At 38.2% G+C, this 16,829-nt stretch overlaps 1 protein-coding gene and 2 non-coding genes across 3 annotated transcripts; 1 reads left to right on the top strand and 2 right to left on the bottom strand.

Moving 5' to 3' along the window:
- The first annotated feature begins 526 nt into the window (after positions 1 to 526).
- On the top strand, positions 527 to 5,845 carry exosc9 (exosome component 9). The gene is made up of 12 exons (XM_042436593.1): positions 527 to 699; positions 1,374 to 1,468; positions 1,982 to 2,101; positions 2,322 to 2,424; positions 2,524 to 2,661; positions 2,878 to 2,960; positions 4,096 to 4,228; positions 4,376 to 4,464; positions 4,564 to 4,710; positions 4,817 to 4,998; positions 5,110 to 5,188; positions 5,321 to 5,845. The coding sequence occupies exons 1-12, from the start codon at positions 634 to 636 to the stop codon at positions 5,382 to 5,384; spliced, it is 1,299 nt and encodes a 432-aa protein (XP_042292527.1). The 5' UTR covers positions 527 to 633; the 3' UTR covers positions 5,385 to 5,845.
- Positions 5,846 to 6,124: 279 nt separating this feature from the next.
- Positions 6,125 to 6,196, bottom strand: trnaq-cug. The gene has a single exon. It is a non-coding gene; the product is annotated as a tRNA-Gln (tRNA).
- Positions 6,197 to 7,052: 856 nt separating this feature from the next.
- On the bottom strand, positions 7,053 to 7,126 carry trnai-aau. Its single transcript has one exon. It is a non-coding gene; the product is annotated as a tRNA-Ile (tRNA).
- Between the last annotated feature and the right edge of the window lie 9,703 nt (positions 7,127 to 16,829).

Genomic DNA, 16,829 nt, shown 5'->3' with positions numbered 1-16,829 from the left:
ATATACTGTACCCACAACATTAGCACACTTTTCGAGCATTTCACTTGAGTAAGTAAATGTGCAATACATTGTATTCATTACTGTAGATTTCAACAGGCGGTATATACTGTACATAACCACCTACTACATGTACATAAAGTAACATGTCACTAATTTAATTTTGATATTTATCTCAGCACTCTTCACTTCTTTGCACTATTTACATCCTGTTTACAGTTCACATAAATGGTTGGCAGTGACATGCGTTCACATATAAAATACAATAAATAAACAGTCAATATTTTAAGCGTTAAAAGTCCCGAATTACGAGCTTACAATGAGCACTTTAAAGCATCAGAAACTCGTAGGATTTCAGAGTAGAAGCATTTTCAGTAAATTATATTGAAAAGTACTGCACATGACGAACGACGGTCTGGCTCAAAATACATAAACACTAGTAGGTTCCTATAACAGACATTTTTTACAATAATTATAAATAAGACAAGTAAAGAAATCTTTCGCTCCTTTTACTATGACACGTTATTCGTTTCCGGGGTAGAGTTCACAAAATATTGATGGCGGCCACATGCTTGTGGCAGTGCGGTAGTGAATGAAATAGTTGAAATACTGCTTAAGAGATACAAAACCTGCAGTATGAAAGACACACCGCTGTCTAACTGTGAGCGGGATTTCTTGCTCAAAGCCATCGAAGAGAAAAAGGTGAGAGCAGCTTTCTGAACATGTCGCTTGTTTCTGCTGTTGTGTACTAACAACACTGATGCTCACCTCAGTCCTAACTGCACTTTAGACTGTATTTGTAAGAAACTCAACGACTCAACGATGGACTGTTCAACGTTAGAGTCCACTGAGGCAGTCTTCATAATGTTGTCAGTGGACTGGATGATTTTAGTTCATGAATTCCTGTTTTTAGAGAGACAGAGAGAGAGAGAGGGGAAAATACTTTATACACACACACAGACACGCACAAAAAGTCCTATGTTAAATAAAAAATAAGTAGAATAAAAAATAGATTTTTAAACTTAAAGGCAAGATATTGCTATTAATGTGCAGATTAAATGTAAAATGTCCATTGTGCATTGCCACTCAGTGGAGGAGTCTCATTGTAGATGCTATTGAGTTGGGCAAGAATGACCTCCTGTCACAGTCCTTATTGCAGCAGAGCAGAAGACACTCTGTTGTCTGACCAGTCAGTTGTGTAGGGGGTGTGTAGTGTTGTCCATTATGTTGAGCAACTTGTGCAACATCTTTCTCTCCACAACCAACTCAAGGGACTCCAGTGCAGATATTAGTTTATTATTAGATATTAACCAATTCTATATTATCTATATTAGTATCTACATAAAGTGCTGTTTTGTTTTGTCCTCTGTCTGCAGCGTCTGGATGGACGGCAGACCTATGACTACAGAAAGATAAAGATCACGTTTGGGACTGACTATGGATGCTGCTTTGTGGATCTGGGGAAAACCAGGTGAACCTGTGGTCAAATGTTTTAAAATATTTTTTATGCTTTCCCTTAAATTTACCCAGAACTAACCAAGGTTAGGTAAAAACACACTGTGCACTGTTGAAGAGGTTTATATACTGTGTTTTCAGTAACTATTTAGATACAATATGTAATTTGTATGGTGGTTCATTCTATATCAGATGGATAGAAGATTCCTTATTGTGAAATATTTAGAATCTTTGGAGTATCTTGACAATAATTTAAAATACTTTTTGGAGGGTTTGAACTATGCTTGTCTACTCAACATGATTTTGTAATGCTGGGTTAGTTGAGTTGAGGAGATTAAAGAGCATAAAGCCTTTCATACAAGACACTGATGCTGTGCAGAATTTTGGACATGCTGCATGCAAGAGAAAATCTTCCATGACCTTCAGAATGAGCACAATGCACCTAAATACATCAGCAAGTTTTGTATTCATTGAAACTATCAAGTTATATATGTTGTGATTTGTAAGATGAATGTGCTGTACTGTACAGGGTCATGGCTCAGGTGTCATGTGAGCTCGTGGCTCCTAAAGAGAATCGACCAAATGAGGGAATCATGTTCTTCAACATAGAGCTGTCGCCCATGGCCTCGCCAGCATTTGAACAGGGCAGGTGAGATAAAACTAAAGAGATTTTCTGCTAATGCCTCAGACAGATTAGATGTAACTTATTCCCTCTTGTTCGCTTATATTATGTCTCTTCACATTTGATCATTTTAAGCTTTTTTTTGATGGAGTTGAGGGACATATTAGACTAGAACTGTGTCTGAAACTTGGCTCATTTAGTTTGTGCAGAGAGTTTAAATCAGCTGTTGTTTTTTCTGCCTCTCCAGACAGTCTGAACTGTCAGTGAAGCTAAACAGACAGCTGGAGAGATGCTTGAGGAACTCCAAGTGCATTGATACAGAGTCCCTGTGTGTGGTGTCTGGAGAAAAGGTAAAACACACACACTCGCACACACACACACAAAAAAGAGAGAAAGGAGCCTTATCCACTGTGATGATGAAGATGATTATCATGTGTGTGTGTGATCAGGTGTGGCAGATCAGAGTGGATGTTCACATGTTGAATCATGATGGGAACCTGATGGATGCAGCCAGCATTGCTGCTATCACCGCTCTGTACCACTTCAGACGCCCAGATGTTGGCATCCAGGGAGATGAAGTCACTGTGGTGAGTCTGCAACGAGGCAGCAGGTGGTGTCTCTGCTTCACTGAATCTACTGGGAAATGTCTGTGCGCTGTTTTATCTGGGCGCCAAAACATCTTTTTATTATCAACACTAAATCGCCTTACTGTTATATTGCACCACAGATACCTCCCATAACAGCCATGTTCTGATATACTACGCTCATGTTGTAATTGTGTATTTATTCCTGTGCTCCTGTAGTACAGTCCAGAGGAGAGAGACCCTATTCCTCTGAGTATCTACCACATGCCCATCAGTGTCAGCTTCTCCTTCTTCCAGCAAGGGTGAGGAACTACATTTAAACACAAGACAATCATGTGCATGTGTACATATATGTTGTTTCTTCAGACAGTTTGAATCCACTATGTTCACCAATAGTATCAAGAATATACTGAGTATTAATATCTGTCCAGACTTCTGAACCTGCTGCACATATCTCCCATTTTTTAGGGAATTCAAATAATTATAGTATTATTATAATTAATATTTATATATATTTTCTTTTTATCCACCATGTATCAGTGCAACTGTATCAAGCAGCAAACAGCAAAAAAAATCATGCTTACTTGCAGTTTTATATATATGTCTCTTGTCTTCTCTCCACTCATGACACACATTAAAAAAACAGGCTCAGCTTTAGTAATAATCAGAGATTTTTTTTCTTGATTTTGATGACACTCATGGTGCTAACTGCTCACTTCATCATTTTACAGTTGGTGTAAGCATAATTCAAACACTATAATAACATTTATAGGGCTGCAACTAATGATTATTTTCCTTATTAATTAAACTTCCCATTATTTTTTAAATTAATCACTTTGTCTAAAAAGTGTCAGAAAATTGTGAAAAAACCCCCCCAAAACTGCCCGTTTACAATCCAAGTCCAAGGTGACGTCTTTGGATGTCTTGTTTTGTCCGATCAACAGTCTGAACCCAAGATATTCAGTTTCAAATCTTCACATTCCAGAAGCTGCAACCAGCACATTTTTGGCATTTTTCCTTAAAAAATGATTAAATCGATTATCAAAATTGTGGCTGATTAATTTTCTGTCGACTGATTAAGTGTTGAGGCTCCAAACATTGAACTACCATTACTCTGAGACAATTTACTTCTTGCTTTGCAAAAGGATTTTTCTAAGGAGGGAGGGACAGCAAATGTAAAAGTTCACATGAAGCTGTCAGTTGAATCACCAGAGTATGTGGTGAATATTAGGTATTGAATAACAAAATAAATCGTCTGCAGTCATTATAACAGCGATGAGTTACACACTGTAACACAAGCAAAAACAACACATTCGGTTCTACATAACAAGTGAAATTTATTGTCAGTTTGATCATCTAGTGGACTTTTTTGTAGCTCAGTTGTCTCGTTATGAACTCCCAGTCGTCTTCTCTCTGCGCGCCCTGTTCACTCTGCAGGACCTATCTGCTGGTGGACCCCTGTGAGCGGGAAGAGCGGGTGATGGATGGCTTGCTGATGATCGCCATGAACAAACACAGAGAAATCTGCTCCATCCAGTCCAGCGGAGGCATCATGTTGCTTAAAGAGCAGGTAAATATTAATATTGTACAGTAGTGCTATTATCAGGGTCATTATCCTGTAAGAAAAGAATTAATTTGAGTGGCGTTAATAACAAGGGTGAAAACAGAAATGACAGAGTTGTTCGACTGATTTAAGTGGTTGTCTGTGGTGTTGCAGGTTATGAGATGCAGTAAAATAGCCAGCGTCAAAGTGTCTGAAATCACAGAACTCATCAACAAAGCCCTGGTGAATGACAAGAAAGCCAGGTGAGTAGTAACATCACATGACCACACTTCACTTATTTAACTGTCCTGCTGTTGTCATTAGAAAATAGATAAGAGCTCTGTGTTTTTAAAATTTTCCAGGAAGGCTGGTGGTAGGTGTGGTTTTGCAGAGTCTATGCCTCAGGAGCGAATCACAGCTCTGAAAATGGACGAGACTCCAGTGGAGATGACGGATGTGACAGAAACAGCCAACGACATCGTCCAGAAAGCCGAGGCCCCGCCTCAGACGTATCCTTTAGCAACAGCTCCGTCCCTCTGACATAATGTACAATCTGTTTTCTCCTTTCCATTTGTGTCACTTTGCCACTGCAGAACCCTTAACCACATATACTAGGGTGCCGTCCCCAGTGGTGCCCGTCCCAGGCGTGGGTCTGGTAGGGCAGGGGCTGCAGAACACCTGGGGACTGGAGGAAGACGAGGATGAAGAGGAAGAGGATGATGATGGTGATGAGGAACAGGAGGAGGAAGTGGCAAAGATGGAAGAGGAGCAACACGGAAAGGAGCAGAGTAGCGGAGGTTATTTAATTTTTAATTTAATTTATGTTATTTAAAGTTATCTTAGTTTCTCTGGCTCTGAAGATGTCTTAAATAAAAAATGATAATTGAGCCTTTGTGTTTCCATTAAAGGAGATGTGGTTGAGATATCTGACAGTGAGGAGGAAGAAGTGATCATACTGCAACCGGAGACACCACACAGAGGGCCCAAGTAAGTGCCCCGGATGTCTTTTCTGTGTTATAGTGATTATGGAGGATTATAGGCAGCAACAGATGAGATATGCACACTTGGCACAAAGATTATTATTTTATTTGGTTAATGTTTTTTTTTTCTTGCTCTTAGAAATGCTGGATCCACTGTTGACCAGAAGGGGGCAGCAACATCCAAGAAAAGACAGAAAAAATGAAAGAAGCTCACTACAGCCAGAGACCTCGTAGACAATCTGTTTATCTGCAGCCGTGCCACACTTCATGATGAAGACTCCTGACCTGACTTAATATGATTCCTACCTGCTATAAGCTGAGAATTGGGATCACATTGATGTTGCTGAAGTGCTTCAAAGTATTTGATTCTTATTGCAAGAACACAGAGTTTACTTCTTCATTGTAGCCATTTGGATCAGTTTATGGATTCTGCTTAAAAATATACAGAAAATGCTTTGATGGGTGATATATTTTAGCAGTGAAAGCATGTAAAAGGTCACATCTTTGGATAAGTATGATTTAAAGACAACATTCTCAACCACTGTTGAGTGTTTATCAGACTTTCATATTTCAGTTAGGTTTGCAAAGTGGTATATTTTGTAAGAAAAAGTGCTGATTGTGAATTAATCTGAAAAAGGTAAATAAAATATTTTTTTGTACATTATCTGGTTTGAATAACAATGTTTGGGATTTGTAAAATGCAATATGAAATCAGAGAGATTACTCTAAATACCTCAGATTATGATTATAATTGTTGATCTACACCACTGCATATTAAAAAACAAGATTATCTGATTGCCATCAAATTCAGTATCATTAAAATGTAAACTTATCAAGACATAATATTACCTAGTAGAAAATGTAAGTGTGTCACTGTGATGTGAAGCAATGTTTGGCTCTCTCTCTTGCAGTAGAGCGCATATAAACATGTGGTTAAAAATTCAGGTTCCACCGAGATTTGAACTCGGATCGCTGGATTCAGAGTCCAGAGTGCTAACCATTACACCATGGAACCATTTCTGCTCCCCAGCTCTACTTATATGACTTATCAAATCAACTACGGTCAACAGCTAATGATATCGTATGTGGTTACAATCACTAATTGGGCATTTCATATTCTTTTTGATCAATAATTACTGTTTCCACAGACGTTAACGTAACTCAAGTTAATTAACGTCTTATTTCCCCCCCCACAAAATAACGTTAGCCTGACAGCCAAGCAGCAAGCTCCAGGTCTGAACAGTGAAGCCAATGCGGAAGTGCCTGCATCATCCATGACCTAAATTGATTAATGAATGCTTTAGGGCGTGACTACCTTGTGATTGACAAGTCGCTACCAAGGCGGAAGCATTGGATAAATTACGTATATTATGTATGGTAACCCCAGATTGGAATAGGAGGACAGGCGTAGCTGTCGCTATTTTAGTGTGTTTCCAGCCCATGAAAGTTAAGTGTAACATTTTAGTCGCGAAAAACTCTTCTTCAGTGTTCAGTTGTACTAAAAGACCCTCTAAGGAGTCAGCTGTTCAGTTTTTTCCAGCAAGTACATTTTGTTTTAAATCTGTTTTCACCAGCCAAAATTAGCATTAGCGTTATTACAGTTAACCATGGAGAGCAAATACGCGTTTTAAACTTTAACCAACCCAGCTAGCAGCTAGTGTAAAGGTTAGCGCCACCCTCTGGTCCAAATATGGTCACTCCTGGCTCCAAAAGTCCAAGATGGCGACGCTCTGAATGCCGAACTGGAGGCTTCAAAACAGTAGTCCACAAACCAATCGGTGACGTGACGGTGGCTACGTCCATTAAAGTAAAAATGACGGAATCTCATGCTAACGGCGCTAATGAGCTAGTACAAGAAAGAAAAACTCAAGTGGCCCGTACGGGGATCGAACCCGCGACCTTGGCGTTATTAGCACCACGCTCTAACCAACTGAGCTAACCGGCCACGAACTTGTCGCTTGAATTTATTATTTATAGCCTATCAATATATCCATCCTATTAAAATGACTTAAGTCATTTCATATGAGAGTAATGGTACAGAAACTGTGTACAAAACTACTGCACATATAAATTGGTGAATTCCACAAGCTGTTTTTTCCTTCACACTGACTACTTTGGAAAAACTTATTGATAAAATGGAAATTTAAGGCTAAATCACAATTCTTGACCCACAATTTTATCAGTCGAACGTTAACCGTTTCTGGGATCCTGATTACTTTTCACTGATGCCACTGATGCTATGCTGTTACTACCTTCCCGGGGTCCATGTGATATTGGGCAAAATCTAACATTGCTGAAAGAATGGTACAATAAACATACACTCATAACACACTACAATGTTTATAACACACTACAATGTCGCTGTAAGCAGCGTAACGACAGTTCAAAGTGTTTATTAACGTACAGTATTTGTCAACAATTCTGATATGGAATACTGTATCATTCAAAAAGGTGTACTTGAAAACAGGGTTTTGTATCTGTAACAGCAGTTTTGTAAACATTATGTTTGTAACTGGAAAATTCTGTGCTGCAAGCTTGCATATATATACTTGCAGGCTGAACATTTTGGTGTCTGCCTGCTAACCCTGTTAGGCTGCAAGGTTGTGCATTCAGTTACAGGCCTGCAAGCCTGTATTCACGACCTGTGAGGCAAAAACACTTGCACGGGAGTGTGTGCACACGCATACAGACTTTGACATGTTAACTGCGTGTTGTATATTTTGCAGTCATGTTCTGTACAATGAGCTTTGTGAGAAGGAGGGATGGGACCTTAAAGTCTTGCCCAATCAGCCTTGTTAGAGCCACCACAGAGAATCCAATTTGTTGATCATTCTTTTCTCAATCATTTTTTTCTGTATTGAGCAATCTTTATGTGTTTGTTACCTCACTCTCTGCTGGTAAGCTAATGCTAACATCACTAACATTATGTTGTCAGTATAATCTTTATTCTTTATTCTGTCCACATTTAATTCATTCAGTCTGGGGTTTATATGGATACAATGAATACAGTAGATTTTCAAGAGGTAATTTTACCTGGTTGTGTGTGGTCCAGTAGGATCTTCTAGCTAGCAGCTACAGGCAAAAAATAAAGATGCTTTATTTTTTCAATTTTTATATGCTACCTGCAGGCAGTAAGTGTTATAGCTGCATTTTTAATAGCCAGTGTTTTCTTGTGTTCTTTGAGTTTTCAGGTACAACTTTTTGAATGACATAATATTCCATATTCTGACAACATTTTGAAAAAACATACCCTATATATATATTTTACTATATTGTGATTCATTATCTATTTATACACCAGCCTCTACTTGGGTGCCCATGACTTGTTGACAAATAATATTAGCAATGAATAAACATTTGGCTGATATCTGCTTACAACTACATGTGTTATAAACCATTTATTTGCAGTTTTATACTCATTACAAATGCTAGGAGGACCCCAAATAGCCTAAAGTGTTACCGGAAAAAAATATGACAAAATAAATTTGAATAAAACAGAACTGAATCAGTAAACAACCCAGAAACATTACGAAAGACAAACCAAAGGATAATTCTAAGTTAGATTATGTTACTTAAAATATATTTCAGCAGTTTAAAGGTCTTTGTAAAGACCTGAGGAGATTACGTAAACCAGCTTTCTTTGTTCAGATGTCTTGCTGACAGATGAAGATGACAATGCATTCTTTTGAAATTGCATTTTCTTGAATTGTTTTATTGTTTTATATTTTCACTCTGTGTTTTCAGTAGTACTACTATAAGTAATGTGCTTGATGTTAGCTGTTTCTAATCTGAAGAGATATGGAATGTCTTTCAGATCATTTGTTTTTGGTTTAGAAAGAGATTGTAGACTGAATTTCTAACTCTAACTACAGATGTAACTGATATAAGAAATACAGATGCCTATAACCAAGAAAGCGAACTACTTACTTAATCACTTGCAATGTCTTAAAATGGGTCCAGAATCTAATGTGATACTTACAAACACCTACACCTCATGTTTTTTTTGTTTTTTTTTATCTAAATCCACATTACACAATGAAACACACTTTACAAGAGGCATACAAACAGCTTGAGTTGAAATGCAATGTACCAGTGTTTACTCAGGTATGTAATGCTGTGATTTCTGTCCTTGTGAACAGTTAGTACATAGTGTACCAGTCACATTCCCAAAGGAGCGCTTACATATTTTCCTAGAAAAAGGAACAATACCATGTAACCACTACAGATTAAACTAACCACACAGTGATTTGTTAGGGTGTACAGGGAAAAGGCAGTTATAGTTTATGACACTGTGTTGTAAAGACAGAAGTAATCACAAGCTTTGGCTCTACAACTGTACATGATGATACTTTCAATCTTTTCATTTTGACAGATTTTTTTGTCCTTTATTTACTCTCATTCTTCATCATTTCATTGTAGGGAATTGCTATCTTACCATATATGGTGAGAAAGCTTATCCTCTAAGGCTGGAATTATGTGCATTAGAGTAGTTTATAGATTTTACCATTACAGTAAACTTCCATAGTAATACCACAAAACGATGATTGGGATACAGCGTGACGGTGGAAGAAAAGACAAGGTTTTTATGGTTCCTACCCTTTCTTAATACAAAAATGTGTGTTTTCAAGGCAACGCTGCAAAGGCGACTGGCCAAAGCCAGGAATATAGGTGAAAAGTGACTGAGACGTGGCTGAGAAATGTGCTTGTTCACTTTTCTGAGTGTTTCATCATTTGCACAAAGAACATTTCAGAGAGGTAAGATTGTGTAACTTGTTTTAGAGTGATTACTTCTGGCATCACAAGCATGTAAGAGACTTGTGAGGGTGCTCATTCACGGGCTCATCACCAATAAAGTGACATTGTAGGTTTCATAAAGCAGTGGTTCTCAAACTTTTTCACATTGAGGACCCATAAACTGACATAAATTAGAACATGGACCCCCATCTGATAAAATTTTTGCTTTCAGATGTTTTATTACAGAAAGTATATGAAACCCATGACCAAAATAGTCATACATTCTGTCATTGTGTTACTGACGGATGAAGTTATAGTAAAAATAAATGATTCCCCTTTTTACTGGGGAGCACCTAGAGCCCCCTCAAGGACCCCTGTGGGTCCCTGGACCCCACTTTGAGACCCACTGGCATGAAGTGATCAAACAAGATGTAGGATCACCTTAAGTGACACATGGTCAGTACGTATATAAGGGAAATCGAATAATTCCAAGAAACATTCCTGATACCAATAACACCTGGTAGGGGTTGTTCAGAGAGGTGGCACCTAAGACTTCTGTCCACATGATTTAATTCCTATTTTGTCCTTAAAGGATGCCATGAACGGGCTTCCTCATGGTCTGGCATGTTTACACATGAAACAGCATGATGGCATGGGTCTTCATATAGGGGGGATGTGATTTGAAAAGAAGTTTTAATATCGGTGGCACAAAGATGGCAAAATTGTAGCCTTCACTCTGTTGTAGAGGATCACTCACCTTCTTCTCCTTCAGCCACACTTACTAAGAAGCTGAGGGAGGTCAAGGAGCAAGGACATATTTCTGTCCCAGGTGTCAAGCCACATACAGCACCAGTCAAAAGTTTGGACATTTTCTTATTCAAGTGAATGGGAAGGTGTGTCTAAACTTGACTTCTCACAGTTGATAGAGGGTGTTCCTTCTTTGGATTGATATTTTGTATGTGGCCCCAAGCACAAGATGATTCATTAGAACAAGATCTTGCTCAATTAAATCCCCACCCTGTTCTGTGAAAGGTGGTATGGGGATCTATGTTAACATGCATGAAGATACAATCTTCTTCTTTATCGCAATGGATATTTCAACAATCCAGGTGCAACACTGCCTGTCAACTGCAATGGTGCTCCTGTGGGGTGAGATCGAAATATTATTGATATGATATTGAAAGTTATGATGTTCTAAATGATGTATGGTTCAACAGGTGGATGGAAAAAACCCAGGCACATTACTACATAACTCACAGCACAACTAATGGTAATGGAATCCATGGCTCACCTCATGATCACCAGCTTGACATGTCATAGATGTGCAAGGTTTCATGTCGCCAAAATCAGGAAAGCTATCTTCATGTTTTCCCTGGAAACCATAGTGTTTTACTTCAAATCAAATGAAACAACTTTATTTTTTACATTTTGTTTTCAAAAACAAAGAATACAGTACATACTTCCCTAATGTATCTTTTTCTACTTTACAGGTTGCATAGAAGCAAAGACACAATAGGCTATGAACAAGAAAAAAGTATTTGTCTGACGATTTAGTTAATACAAGTAAACAAGTAAAAGCCATAAATGCTATAAGAGTACTAAGATACACACATATGTACCATATGCAGCAGAATTCAACGTACAACAGGAAACAAATGGCAAGTGCTTTCCAATGTTTGATCAGGTTGGGGTAAGTCAAAGCGCCCATCCCTAAACCATTTTCATTGACCTATTTGTTTAGTTTTGTCAGACTCAGACTTGCATCAATCAATATTTCAAGGATTGGTAATGTCGGTTCATCACTTTGTGTCCAGACTGAAATATCTCAACAACTATTGGATGGATTGCCATGAAAAGTTCATGTCCCATTCTTGTCCCCCTAATGATGAATTGTAGTAATTTTTTGTGATCCCTTACCTTTTCATCTGGTGCCATCATCAGGTTAAAATGTTACTTTGTACAGTAGCACTAAATATTTAATAAATGATTTATAACACACTATAATGTAGTTATAAGCAGATATAAGGACATTTTCAAGTGTATTAATGTACAGTATTTGTCAACAATCATAACTCTTCCTATGAAGACATACTTTATATTAACACATCTGTGTTCTACTATGTTGTTGTCAGTATACATACTAACTAGGGATGTCAACGGTTAACTGTTAATCGGTTAACCGCCAAGAATATTTTTGACCGGTTACATCGATCTATAGGTAATTGGCGTACTATAGGGTTGGCTACTGAACTCGGGACGAGAGTGAGTGCAGCCCTGAAATAATTTTAAAAAACACACATTGACAGGAGCACCAACCCATAGATACAAAGAGACGTGATGGATCCTTTTTACCAACATGCACGGCAGCTAGCAGCTAGTTACCATGGCTGGCATTGTTAACATAGCTATGCCCTGCTGTGTGTAGCCCTCTGTTACTGTGACTAAATGCATTAAAAACACTTTGAGGTGAAGAAGGATGAGCTAAAAGTCAAGCTAACCAGGGCAGACAAACTGGACAGTTCTCAAACGGTAGCTACATCACAACTTTTCTTAAAAATGAACCCGTTAGTTACTGGTTAATTGGTGTTGGTCTATCGAAAGCAAAATTAACCTAAACTGACATCTGTAGTACTAATTTATATATGCTATCATTATCTGTTTTTACACAAGCCTCCACTTTTAGATGCCCCCAGGACAAGCTAATGTTGTTGACAAATGCATTAAAAAACACTTATATCTGCTTATAACAACATTATAGTGTGCTATAAACCATTTATTAAATGTACATACTGCATATAAATGGTAAATAGGGGGACTTGTCACCCTTCGTACAATACTGACCAAAATACTGTAAAAGCTAATGACATTCCAGCCTCAGCTTTACTTTGTGTTTAGTGCTATCAACTAATGTTAGCATGCTAACACACTAAAAATAAGATTAAACATGTAAATATTATACCTGCTAAACATCAGCATATTTACATTGTCACTGTGAACATGTTAGCCTGCTGACTAGCATTTAGCTCAAGGCACTGCTTTGCCTAAGTTAGCTGCTAAGTGTGGCTGTATCTTGTTGATATAAACATTGAATCAAATGATACAAATACAAATATTTTTGGCCTCTTTTAGCTCGTTGTTTTTTCCCCACACAGGTAACAGGGTTATTCATCTGAGTCTGTGACAGATGACTCCTGTAGTCAAAGCAGGCTGAATCACATGCTGTCTTCCTTGCAAATTACACAAGGAACACAAAATCAAAGCCAAAAGAACCAATAAAAGCTGGTTACTACATCTAGAGAGCAAACCTTTATGGAGGAAACCAATCTAAAGCAAGGAAAAGAGAGACACAGACCAGAAATAATGCATTCAGGTAGGGACTAAGAATATTCAAGAATGAATGTGACCCAAAATCAAATAATGGAATTCAGGCTTGATTTGAGCTGGCAGTATAAGTGAATGTGGCATCTTCTCAGATTATTATTGAATACAGCACTAATAAATCAGTGACAGTAAATCAGTTCTGTTTAAGTAGATGTGTCCCTATCAGATGAAGGAGCTTGTCAGTTCCAATTGGAGCAAATGCAACATGTAAATTTATTCACAACAAGGAACAAATGACATAAAATAAAGCAAATACACCTGTATGGTCTTGTATTGTCAGCCCGTAACATGACAATGTTGACCAGTTGCAGGTTATTGCAGGAACGTGGCCGTGCAAAAATGTTAACAATTCAGCTATCCGGACTTTGCACACTGTGGTGATTAAAACCAGCTGTGGTTCCTCTTTGTGGTCATAAACCTGCCATTTTAGCCTTGCACACAAAACCAAATTTTACTTTAGAGTCTACTGCCTGTCTGAAGGTGGCTAAGACTGAGGATTTAGTTGTTTCACAGGCATGTCCATACTTGGGATCAAAACATCTCCTGGGTAGACACTGGAGACACGTGCACGCTCCTGTGATGGCACAACCAGATCAGAAGTGGAGTTTAGAGAGAGTGAGACAAAATAATCCGAAGACAAAAAAAGAGACCACAAAAGACATTTATTTCAACATCGATTAGTTACACAAATATTCACTATGGCATGATGACAGACTTTTGTCTCACAGTGTATCCAGACACCATAGAGCAGATTTTTAAGTGAGTTTTGAAGCATCAGGATCAGTTTGTGAAACTAGTCTGCATTTTCTCAGAGGAGAGATAATCATCACTCTTCAAGGGTGGCTCAAAGAGTTTTGAATCACTTCTGACTCAGCCTGCAAAGTTTGCATACCATTTTCTTGGGTGACGCATTTAAAATAAACATACAAAACGTGACATGAAATCTCCTAGGGTTGTGCAATCTTAAACATTGTCATGTTATACACACATACACACACACACACACACACACACACACACACCGACTGGAAAACACACCCTATACAGCAAGATATACACATAAGCCTGGGTGGTTTTCTTGTCCCGTCTAAACAGACTTTTATCAAACGAATGTATCATCAACAAACATCTAAACTCTACCAGGGCAAGTCTTATACACAGAGGTGTGTCAGTGTGTTACGTAAATATGTATGTGAAATATCTGGCTGTGTGTAGAGGAGGAGTGGCATCACAGTTTTCTTTAGTGTGGAATGGTCTAAAGTCTTAAAAAACTTGACCTATTTGCTTACAGGTGGAGCGAATACACAATCACAGCAGCACAAACAGTAAAATCAATTGAGCTAATCGTGTCTCACCTTTGAAGCAAGTGAGTCAACTGTGGATGTCATTGAAACTCTAAGATATTTGATACTGATCATTACAACTGATGCACACCACCCAAAATATGTCTGCACGTGCATTGCGTCGCTTTAATCAAGAGAGGGAAGCAGCTTCTGTGTTAATCATCAGTCTGGTTTATCATCAATGTGTCATCGTTTGTGCATGCATTTCTAGGTCAGAGCTCTGGCGCGTGCACATGTTTCAGAGTCGTGCTCAGATCAGAACTTGTTATGATGCCTCAGGAAATGGCACTGAGAGAGCAGAATAAACTCTCTCAGCCACACCACCGTTGCCTCAGATTTTGTTCCAGTCATATCAGGCACACTTTAAGGTGGCAATGTTGGCATGGCTGTCTCCTCTTAACGACTACACATGACTTACTGATATGTAACACTGCCTAATTTGTCTTCACAAAGTGCTGTGCGGCTGTGTAATGTCTCCAAATCCCTCTCCTCCTGTTCTCTCCCCTAAATTCAGGACTTCATCAAAGGTTTGGTGGGTTTTTTTTGGTCGTCTCTTCTGGCTTCCTGATAAGGTACAGCTAGTGCAGCTGCATTTTCTTCACACAGGCACTCAAGGCACTCACACACACACACACGTGAATGCCGGTAGCTCAGTCAGTGGAAAAGTACTGGACAAAGCTGAAACTGTGACTGCGCACCAACCCTCATCACTGCCATCAATGCTCTGACACACAAAGCAATGGCTGCCTCCTCAGTGTATTGAATTACACACAAGGACATTGTGTGAGATCAAACTTGTTATTTGACCACTGAATGCATAATCAGTGACACTAGTACAGCTTTAACAGTCATTACAGTGTGTTTGCATGCTTAAAGGGGTTAACACAGCTAGTTTTATACTGGGGAGGCCTGGCTCATGTGTACCCTATGCAGCATGTAAAAAGATACAAAAATGGCATAATCAAGCACAGGAAATCCTAACATTTAGCATGTTGAGAACTCAACAGTATGGGCAAAAGACAGCGTTTCAGGAGCAATCCATTACTAATTGTGTTAAACCTGATGAAAAATGTAATAAAATAAGCTGAAACAGCTGACTGTGATATTTCCATTAACTGTGGATTAACTAATGTCACATCATTTTTGCAGAGGGAAGTGTGGTTATGTGATTTCTGACTTAACCTGGAGTTTTAGAGCAGCCAGATAAATGTAAATGCCTCACTTGACTTTGTGCCCTAACCTGATTGTTAACAGTAATGTGTTTTTAGTGTGCATGTAAATACCTGCAGTTTAAAAGATCATTCAAGGGTTTTGCATGCCCATTATACTTGGATTATATTTATAATGTTTACATTGGACTATTTTACACCTAATGACCTCTGCAAAAAGCCAATGTTCAGTGTCAGTGCATACATCTTTTGCTATGTTTAGGCTAATTTGATTTGTTTAAGTTACTTAGTTAAGTTTGTTTGCTTGATTACCTTGCTTTATTTTGTTTTGTGTATATTTTGCTTAGGTTTTTAGTATAGCATTTCCTTGATGTGGCAATTTTGATTTTTTTTTTTGGTTTTCCTTTCCCTGAGAAGAGTTTCACTGCTGTGGTGCATAGATGCATATCTCTGATATTGTAAATAGTAGTTATGTGTGCATGTTGTGAAATTATTAATCAGTCTAGTGAATTGACCACACTATCTTTGTTTTCTTTTGCTTTTGCTTTCATAATTTACACCCTTTTTTCTGTGTGTGTAGGGAGTACGTGTGTATGGTAACTTGTACCAATATTAAGCTTTCCCCATTTACAAAACGTAAAAATGGGGAATTTTAAATAGAACAAATTTCAAATAAATTATTGTCCATTGTTAATAGTTTACAGTTGTAATACTTGTTTGAATACATTAAGTCTATAATAAATCATATAGTATATATAATAAATATATATTTAATCTATAATACTGTATTTTGTTACATTTAGTTCCTCTGTCTTAAGCAGAAGCTGTTACTTTGAAAGGAACTTATTTAGATTTTAAAAAGTTGGGGTGGGATGGCATCTACAGGATCAGGTGGCAATTACCAGAAATCTTGCTAAACAGTTGGGTGCATGTGGGCAAGACCTCTATCCTATACTGTACTTTGCATTACTGACTGAAATTGGGGTTTGGGATGTGTTTTTCCTTTCTTCCATGCTGCCAC

Source organism: Thunnus maccoyii, chromosome 2 (genome assembly GCF_910596095.1).
Source record: "Thunnus maccoyii chromosome 2, fThuMac1.1, whole genome shotgun sequence".
Taxonomy (NCBI): domain Eukaryota; kingdom Metazoa; phylum Chordata; class Actinopteri; order Scombriformes; family Scombridae; genus Thunnus; species Thunnus maccoyii.
This window is presented reverse-complemented; position numbering and strand designations above follow the sequence as displayed.